The sequence below is a fragment of the Macadamia integrifolia genome, chromosome 13, assembly GCF_013358625.1.
Source record: "Macadamia integrifolia cultivar HAES 741 chromosome 13, SCU_Mint_v3, whole genome shotgun sequence".
NCBI lineage: Eukaryota > Viridiplantae > Streptophyta > Magnoliopsida > Proteales > Proteaceae > Macadamia > Macadamia integrifolia.
This window is the reverse complement of record NC_056569.1, coordinates 22,357,619-22,367,706: the sequence shown is the minus strand read 5'-3', so window position 1 is coordinate 22,367,706 and position 10,088 is coordinate 22,357,619. Positions and strand designations below refer to the sequence as shown.

The 10,088-nt window shown below is 39.1% G+C and overlaps 1 protein-coding gene across 1 annotated transcript in view; it reads left to right on the top strand.

Annotated features, from left to right (window-relative positions):
• Window positions 1–7,639, top strand: part of LOC122059644 — a 10,071-nt gene extending 2,432 nt beyond the window's left edge. Inside the window, exons 6-9 of the mRNA XM_042622567.1 lie at window positions 3,536–3,604; window positions 3,689–4,022; window positions 4,820–4,965; window positions 5,043–7,639. Of these exons, the coding sequence (XP_042478501.1) occupies window positions 3,536–3,604; window positions 3,689–4,022; window positions 4,820–4,965; window positions 5,043–6,464 (1,971 nt within the window). The 3' untranslated portion in view covers window positions 6,465–7,639. The remainder of the gene's footprint in view (window positions 1–3,535; window positions 3,605–3,688; window positions 4,023–4,819; window positions 4,966–5,042) is intronic.
• The last annotated feature ends 2,449 nt before the right edge of the window (window positions 7,640–10,088 follow it).

Here is a 10,088-nt window from a genome sequence, read left to right as displayed (position 1 = left end):
TTTTTTTTTTTTTTTGGTTGATTAATAACTGTGTCGTGCATTGATTTGAGGTTCTGACACAGTAATAGCCGTCTTCTACCTACCATAATGTTTCCCTAATTCACTATGTTTGACCTGTCATAGGATGTAAGATACTCTATGTAAAGTTATAAATCCAATTACAATGTTTCCTCTCCTCCAGGTTGGGAGAATTTAAAGAAATTCATATCTACATCATCATTTAGCTACAAAAATCCAGTCTCTTGTCCTGCTGTTTTTATGTAAAAAAAGAAGGTAAAAATTAAAGTCTTAAAGACATGCTACATGGGGAAATGATATGTGACTGGGTCAAGCACTGCAGGAACCATGGCATGTTATGTATATGTTTGTCTTACCTCATGATTGTTTAATGTCGTTGATTTTGTGGGCCCTGCCGAGTTTCTAATGGGTGTGATGGCCTCCAAGGCATACTTACTGATGCCTATCCTATGATAATGAGGTAAATGATGTTCCACATCTTTCTTAGGCTTGAGTTGGTTGAATGTATGGTGCTCCACATGGAAATGGTTGAATACAACGTGAAGAAATTACCTTCCTAAAGTGGAAGTCAACAATGAGTGAACAATCATCAAGGCTTTAAGGAGTGGCTATTCCTTGTCTGAAGTGTCTGATGTGGACCTAGATCTTTCATGGACAATTTGGGTTAAGTTTAGTACTTATGTATCCAAGTTTACTTAAGCTAAGGATCAGCTGATCCAGACTAATCTAGATTGTGATTTGTCTAAGCCGATTGCAATCCCTTGATCCATGGGTACCAGCTTCTCAAACAATTTTGAAACTTACTTATGAACATGCTGAATTGCAGTAAAGGGCATACCAGTGCACGAGGCTCCTGCCACTGCGGGGTTTGGGAGGGTCATAATATACCCAGCCTTACCCTTGCTTTGCGGAGAGACTGTTTCCTGACTCGAACATATGATCACTAGGTCACAATAAAGCAACCTTACCGTTGTGCCAAGGCCTACTGTATGCTAAATTGCAGTAACTATTGTATTTATATTGAAGTAATTGCGAACTCAAAGGATTCTTAGATTTTGATCTCCATTTGTGTTTCCTTAATAACATAAACAAAATGTGTTTCCTTAATAACATAAACAAATTGTGTTTCCTTAAAAAGAAAATAAAATGAAATGGATTCAACATTTTTATTTATACGTGAAAATTTTCAAAAATAGAAGTGAAGTCTTTGGCCCATTTTTCTGTGCGGTTTGGAGTACTCGAACGATCACTTCTTTCTTTTGTCATATCCTCTACCTTTCTAGCAAATATTTACATTAAAAAATTAAATCAAGCTGGAGCTAAGTGCTCAGAAAATCCTTCTTATTTCCAAACTCTTATTCATCCCAAAATTGGAACCATTTATTCTCTGTCTATATTATTAGCAGTGCCATAGTTGTCAAGGCATAGGCAATGCCTAGGCGTCCTGGCCAGTTTTTTTTTTTTTTTTTTTTTGGTGCCTTGTTCGGGTCGAATTATTTTTTCACCCCCTCCAGGCTCTGGCGCCTTGGTTCGCCTAGGCACCATGACAACTATGAGCAGCAGTGATCTTTCAGTTATGGCCTTACTAAAAACCAGTGAAAGCTTAATTTGATGACACTGAATTTCTCAATGGTGCATTGCTCTTTAAGTCTTTCACAAGTATAGTTGACTGACATATAACTATTTGGTTAATGATCTTTGCTTAGTTGAGGTTAGTATCGGATGATAAGCTTGACAATGCTTCAAATAGATGGTACCTCTCCTTGATGAGGACTTTCATTATTGTAAGTTCCTCATAACATAAAAATGTCTGCTTTTGCTGGAGGCACATACTGGTCATCATGGTGGATCACTGGACTACATGATGTCGAGTCATGATATGAAATTTCTTCAGCACAACTTAACTAGAAGAAATTTGTTTCAGGTATCTAAGAGAATATGTGGGTAGTTTCTATACTACAATCAGGCAAGCTTAAGTATAAGTTGAGAACTTTTACAAGGACAGCTGTCTCACCATTCTTATACCCAATCCTAGTCATCTCTATCTGTCTGTCTCTGCAAACAAAATTAAAGGAAGGAAAGAGTAGCAGAAAGATTGATGGTCATGAGTTCCAGTGAGACCGATGGTGTTAGTCCTTCCATCTAAAGATAATGTTTCTCAATCTCTCTTTTTTCTTTTAATGTTCCCCATTATCCTAAATACCCTGACGCAGTGCTAGAATTTCCTTTTATATCCTTTTCATGTTCCCATGTAGACCTTATGCCAAACTCTTTTTTCTTTTTTCTTTTTTTTTTTTTTGGGGGGTGGGGGTGCTTGGTTTGGCAAAGAAAACATCTACAAAATTTGATTGCTAACTAAATATGCAATGCGGTAGATATTAAAGCTCCTCTTAATGGGCCGTGGAAAGGACATTTTCCTTTCAATATTTATGTATTTAAAAATCTTCTATGATTCTTTCTCAATGCTTCATTTCTATATGTGAACTAGCTAGATCTCACAAGCTTCGGATTGTCAGACAGATGGCATGTGTGCCAAAGAATGCAAAAAGCCTAGGTTGATAATGTGGTATGATGCGATTATGAGAGACAGAGGCACTAAGTTATATTTATTGCCCTTTGATACGGAGGATGATGTTTCACAAAGAATTAAAATAGGGTAGATGAAGTGGAGAGGTGTGTCCAGAGTATTTTGTGATCGATGCATTCCTTTAAAACTCAAAAGGAAAATATTATTGGATGATCATATGACCCAACTATGGTGTATGGTGCGGAATGTTGGGTAGTTAAGAAGCATCATGTAGATAAACGCAGTGTAGTTGAGATAGTATGTTAAGATGGATAAGTGTTAAACTAGGAAGGATAAATTAATGAATGATCATATTAGAGCTTGTTTGGAAGTAGCTCCGATATATGATAAGCTACGAGAAATTCATTTGAGGTGGCATGACCATGTTCATTGGAGGCCTTTGGATGCTCCGGTATGGAGGAGTGATTTGATTCAGATTGAAGGATCTAAAGATATAGGGGCAGACATAAAATAACCTTCGGAGAAGTAGTGAGGAAAGACATACATAGCTTAGGCCTTGTATCAAGTATGACATCAAATAGAGCTAATTGAAGGGAAATGATCTATATAGCCGACCCCATTTAGTTGGGATAGGGCTGAGTTATTGTTGTTTGATAATTCAAATGAGTTGCATGGATTAAAAAGGGACATTCTAAATGTAGCATTATGGCTTGACCAGGTATAATGTCAAGAACTTAGTTGTTTACTTTTGGTCGCCATTTCTTTAAGTACCTTCTTTGTAATTCAAACTGTGACGGCATAGTGATTATAATGGTGCGTTCTTGGCAGTGAGAGGTAGCCTCCTTTTTCCTTGTCCTGCTTTGTTCTATTCATCCAAGAGAATTTAAATGCCTCCTTTACAGATTTAATGTTAGGGGAGAGAAATGATGCCCTTGGTTCTTTGGATACTGTTGTAGACTGGCTCCTAAACTTTGTTTGTCTTGGATGCAGAGTGATGTTTTCCTCATTTGCACAAATGCAATGCAATATAATGCTCCAGAAACCATATATTTCAAACAGGTAAGACTTTTGATTTCTGTTCTCTTTTGTTTGTTAAGCTTATATACTACTGTTTAATGTCTATCACTTAATTATTTTGAAAAGGCACGCTCCATACAAGAGCTAGCAAGAAAGAAATTCCAGAGATTAAGGATTGATATTGCACGCACTGAGAAAGAGCTTAAATCAGAGCAGAAAACCAAATCCAATTCTGCCATGAAGAAACCAATGAAAAAGCCCTATTGCAGGACTGTGCAGGAGCCTGTCGGCTCTGATTTCTCCTCAGGTGCCACTCTTGCTACAATGGGAGATATCTGTACCTGGTCAAATGTGACACAAGCTGGTGGTTGTGAGAAGCCTAACAATACTGATGGACCTGTAGATGGAAATTCTTCCCTGAATGATAATAAGCCAGAAAAGACAGAGGAACAACAGTCAGGTAAATTATGGTCTTCTTCTTCATTCTTTAGAAAATTAGGTGATTGTTGAATCAGGATGCTGATAATTTGGCTAAACAAGGGATTTAGATCTGCTTTAGATTTTGAGTGAATAGGAGGAAGTTTTCTAGTTGGCCTAATCAGGAACAAATCCTTGGTTGACAGACCTATATATGCCACTTGGCAAGTCGTATGGGGCTGAAATTTGGTGGACAAGTAGACCCAAAGATCCTCTGCTCACATGTCAAGTTTCAGCCCAAATGGAATTTGCCACATGGCAGAATGAATACTGCAAATTCTGGACTTCCAAGTGCTGCACAGTTTACCAGGGGATGCATGGACATACATGGGAGAGTAAATGATTGAATCTGAGGCTGTAATTTGACATGTGGCCAATCTAAAACATTTCTTAATATCCTATGACCAGAAAAGCCACATCATCGTCCCAAATGGCAGAAATCGGTGTGAGAACCAGGAAGGATCATGGTTGGCCAAACCAGGAATCTTTTCGCCTTTTTGAACTCATAGAGATTGAGAAATTTTTTGAAGTGGAAGAGTATTTTAGAAACAAATGGACTCATGTGGAAGCTGGCTGAGTTTGCCAATATCAATATAAATGTAACCCCTTTTCGTCTTTGGAATGAATTTAAGTCCAAGAGAATTTCTGCAATATGACCTGCATTATCATAAACTTTTTGTCCTCACTGCAGCTTTAAAGTCAGGCATGTTTTGAGCACCCTATCTCCATCATTCTTCACTTGATTTGCTGCTAATTGCTTTGTTTTCTCTTCTGCTTTAGGGAAGGGGCTCCCATCTAAATTTGGAAGGAAGTTGTTTGTGATTGATGAAAACCGTCGCACAACTTATAATTTATCCAATCATCCTGTGGTTAAAATGGATTCAATCTTTACAACTTTTGAAGGCGAAAGCAAGCAGCTGGTTGATGTATGTCATAAAAACACTGATTTCTCCCCTTTCACCCTTGGCTTCTATGCTCATCTGGTTTCAATTTTCTGAATCAGGTCGGTCTTCATGCAGATCATTCCTATGCAAGGAGCCTGGCTCGTTTTGCTGCAACTCTTGGACCTGTTGCCTGGAAAGTTGCCTCCCGGAAAATTGAGCAGTCCCTGCCTGTGGAGGTGAAATTTGGCCATGGCTGGGTTGGGGCATATGAACCACTTCCAACCCCGGTATTAATGGTTGGCAGAAATACTCGGAAACAACTGGGCTATGGTACAAATTTGAACTGTACTGCTGCTTTAAGAAAGGAGGAGAAGAATGCAGAGGGGTTGACGGCCATGCAAGATACTAACCTGGGCTTCAGAACTCAGAATTCATCAGAGATGGCAGCTCCTAGTAAGACTGAGGAACCTGCAAAGGTGAGTCCTGTTAGTGGGCCTACTTTGGATGGGAAATTGTTCGGTGTTACTGGGACCAAACTACTCACTGGTGCTGCATGTCAGCAGCAGAAATCAATAAGCATACCAAAGTCGGATATTAATGTCTTCAAGAAAGCTGAGTTGAATAGCTCTTCTGTCAGTGGGAACCCCAGTGAGATAGCCCCACGAAAGCAATTTGATTATAGTTCCGAAATGACTACTTCAAGGTTGATGGATATGGTTTCCCGGAACAGAAATCTTGTGCAATCTGTACCCCTCAAGCAAAACGAAACCAATGGAATTGCTGCTGGAGGATTGCCTAGTGGTAAAGCTGTGAGTGGTTGTTTGGATGGTAAAAAAGTAAACAGTTCATCCCCGGACTTTGTTCCTAACCAACACACCAGGGAAGTAACATACTTTCCCCACGGAAATCAGGAGCAGGGTTTTAGTGACCCAGTTTTGTTGATGAGAATGTTGGCCGAGAAGACACAAAACCAGCAGAAATCTTCGAATCACACTTCAGCTAGTGCTCAACAGGCTATGCAGTTCAATCCATCCTTAAGAAGAGATGATTCAAATACTGCTGCCGTCACTGCTGCCCACTCTTGGATGTCCATTGGAACTGCAGAGTTTAAATCAACAGACAATATAAGCCCTTCCAAAATGCAGATTGCCGCAGCTTCTCTGTACAACCCAGCTAGAGAACACCCACCTGTGTCACGATTTTGTGAGGAATCTCATGGTTCTGGGGGGCTGCAGTTGCAGCAAGAGAAAAATAAATTCTCCCCTCGGGCTTTCCTTCCACAACCTGTCCGTTTTGGGGATGATCCACGGTCTCAAAGCAACAGACCGGTCGTTCTCCCTCAACTTTTAACAACCGACTTGTCAAGGTTTCAGATGCAGCCCCGATGGCATGGTCTTGTGCCACATAATCAACCAAAGCAGAAACAGGATACACTGCCTCCGGACTTGAACATTGGGTTCCAGTCATCAGGGTCTCCAGGGCGTCAATCTTCTGGCATTCTGGTCGACTCTCAACAACCAGACCTGGCATTGCAGCTCTGAATTTGGGTAGTGTTTCATAGAAAAAGAGGGAACGAGAAGCAAGTTTAAGAGTTACTGGCTTTTGTTGTAAGGAGAGGATTCATTATTTTCTTCAAACAGGAGTTCAGTTTCTCTTACATTAGGAAAGTCTCCTCCAACACCTCCAGCGTTGCATCATATGTCAAGTTATTGACAACTGTATCTATTGTAAATCCACCTTTCTGGACTGATGCCGAGGATGAGAGGAGAAATTCACTGAGTCTTGGATACAAGACCTCAGCATTTATCTGATTCACCGAGTTACCCATGGAAAAGAATAACAAGACAAGTTGAAGGCTACGACATTCTTCAGTGGGATATTTGGGATTTTGCTGAAAGATATAACCAAGTCAGTTGAATTAGTTGCTTTCTTGGTCTTGCTATTCTGGCCAAGGATATTGACATGAATTGGGGAAGATATATCATTTGCTGCACATGAACATGCAACTTAGGTAGCTCATATAAAGTAGGTGGTATAATTGGGAAATCCATTGGATTATGTTTTTTTTACATTATCATGAGATGGGTATCAATTGTTCAGATTTTTTGGTTGTCTTCATTATCTCTGGCCTGCTGATGATTCTTGGTTCTGACGTTGGACTAAAAGAAGGAATTTCATCTACTACAGTGTTTTGTTATGTGCTCTCTCCATGGAAATGTGGTATTGCATATCATTCAACTGATGCATTTCAAATTTGAAGTCAGCTGTGATCTTGGAACCAGAATTGTAGTTGAGAACTGTTGTAGCCTTATAGGTTAGAATTGACTTGCTGGTCTTTTGCAGCTGAATGTGCATCTTGTGAATGAAGATTTATTTCAGGGACATCTAGAGGAGACTGGCTGGGTTATTTGTATTTTTGGTGGACATGCAAATATGTAAGTTTCTCTTTATTCCATACACGACCCTGTATCTCCACCTACCAGGGGCTGGACTAGCAAAAAACAGTGGAAGGGTTTAGTACGTGTTGGAAACACTAAATTAGGTTCAGGTCCATGTTGCATCTAGTGGCAATTTGGATGATAGGAAGTATCTTTGGAAACTGAGATTTGAGTTGATGTTAACTTCGCATGTATGTGATATGTCTAGCATAATTTGTCAGACAAGTGGGAATTTAGCAAACTACACAATAAAATCAAGGGATTTTACATTGGTTTCATGGATCATGGATGTGTTGTGAACCATGAACTTCAGTAGGTTGACATATTTGACATTAAAGAGTTGCAATATTGCAGTAGAATCAGCAGTTTACATTGCTAATCATTACGTTTTTTTTTTTTTTTTTGAATAATAATCATTTGACTTCTAGAGCTGAGCAAATTGGTCCTAATTAACATTTTGATGTCCTACATGAATGTGGTGAAATGGACACTTGGATTCCATGGAAATGTCTTTGCTTCCACTTGTTAGTTGGTGGAGAAACAAATTTAAGGTCATTTTGGAAATGAATAGTGTCTGATAAATCTGAGTGCAAATTGATGAAACATTATCTATCTTTGATACGTTGTTGATTTCACGTTGTAATTTCTTAGAATGGTGTAGTAAGGTGGGATATGTTCTTGTTTTCACATTGCAAAAGTGGGAGGTATTTGTGATATGTTGTTGATTTAACATTGTAATTTTTGGAACTTGGGAACAGTATCTCCTGCAAAAGGGGTAAGGTTGCATACATTTGCCCCTTCCAGACCCTGTAGTAGTAGGAGCCTTGTGCATTAGGTTGCTCTTTTTTTATTTATCTAAGCAAATTGAGGTCATTTTTAGAATTGTGGATTGAGCTTAGATCCTGAAATGCATGGGCTCGGGTTCACCTGAGCTATGAACTGGGACTTGTAAGGTCTTTCACAGGGTAGAGAAATTTAAAAGCCTTGATACGAGGTTTTACAATTTTGAGGTCTGTTAGTGGTGGAAGGAATGGATCCGAAGTGCAAACCTTTGGCATTTACAGTGATGGTGCATACATCATGGGAAGCGGACAGTGAAGGTCATGTGGGAGTTCAGCAGGCTAAGAGCAGAGCACAATGAGGGGAGTGTATAAGCAAGATGGTGGAGCCATTCCCAGGGAAGTAGGACATCTATGTTGGTGCGCCCGTCTTGGTCTTCCTTGATTTTATGACATTTACCACATTGGATCTATTTAATGGATCCCATTAAGTTAGGACAAGGCTTTGTTGTTGCTATTGTTGTTGTGTAATTGTACCACTTTGGACTCAGACAATGGGGAAATGACACAGCCGTCTCCATTGCAGTTGATGCGGTGTAGAGTCAAAAAAGCAACCAAAGAAGGTTGAAAAGAAAGACATTCTGATTCTAAAGCGCTTTGAGAGTTTTGTCTTCAACACTACTTATATTCCAAAAGACATTCAGATTCTAAAGCGCTTTGAGAGTTTTGTCTTCAACACTAAAGACATTCAGATTCTAAAGCGCTTTGAGAGTTTTGTCTTCAACACTACTTATATTCCAGCCAATTTCGATCAATTCTATTTCATGTTCCTCCATATATTTCCCTGGTTCATTTACCGATTCTGATCATTGTTTCCCACTGTTTCATAGGTCAAACATCAAATAGGCAAAAGTAACAACCTGGGTCTGGTCAAGATTATAATATAAAAGTAATTCAGCAAATGGATCTACAAGATGGCCTGGATTTGTTTACTTTGTAATTCAAGTTCCTATGTTTAAGTGTCTGGCATGTTGGAAAAAGATGTCCTTGAATGATTATGTAACCACTTAGTAGATGTGTTGATAGTTTTATATCAACTTACCCATCAAAATATAACTTCCTTTAGCACTCATTCTTCAAATATCCCTCATAATAGCTATGAAATCATTTAGGATGGCAATGAGGTGTGTTAACCTAATGCTCTATTCCCCTCTCCCCCCATTGGAGAGGTAAGGTATGAGCTTATTAGGTTAGGGTCCAGAGCAGTATTGGAAGAACTTGGATATTTCCACCCTGGTACCCGCTCTAGGTATGTCATAGTCAGAATTGGTAAGCACCTTGCATGTTTCATGAGGAAAGCTAGTGTAGGATTGGGAGATATCTTAAGAAGGCCAGGTGTGGCATTGAGTTGAAACTCACCTGTTGCCATCCTTGCAACCAGTTGATGAGTACATTTGAAATCAGAGCAGTTGTTTTTTATGGAACTTTGGAAATCCTATTCATTAAAAAAATATATATATCTCATCTGGACTACACAGTTGTGCCACATTGAAGTAGACAATGGTCTGAATTGACCTTGTTTGAAATTTCACATTCAAATTCAACCATATATCTTCCCTTAATTTATTCAGTCATCAATATATTTTCCAATTCTTCATTTTTCCACCTCAGCCACATGACAAATTTTTTATCCGAGTTTCCCTAAGGCCACAATGAACAAAAATCCTTTCACCACAGCCCATTTAGTTCACTCGAGGGGGGGGGTTTCGTCCCTTCAATTGCGCTGTGAAGGAAAACTTTGCCCAAATTTTTTTTTTTTATTGAAAATTGACAATGTGAACAGAAAACTTTATTTATTTTTTAGTTTTTTCAGAGCAAAAGTTTTGGGGTTTACTTCTTGATAAAATTGCAGTTTGATCTGAACTGCAATGCAATGACTATTTTTGTA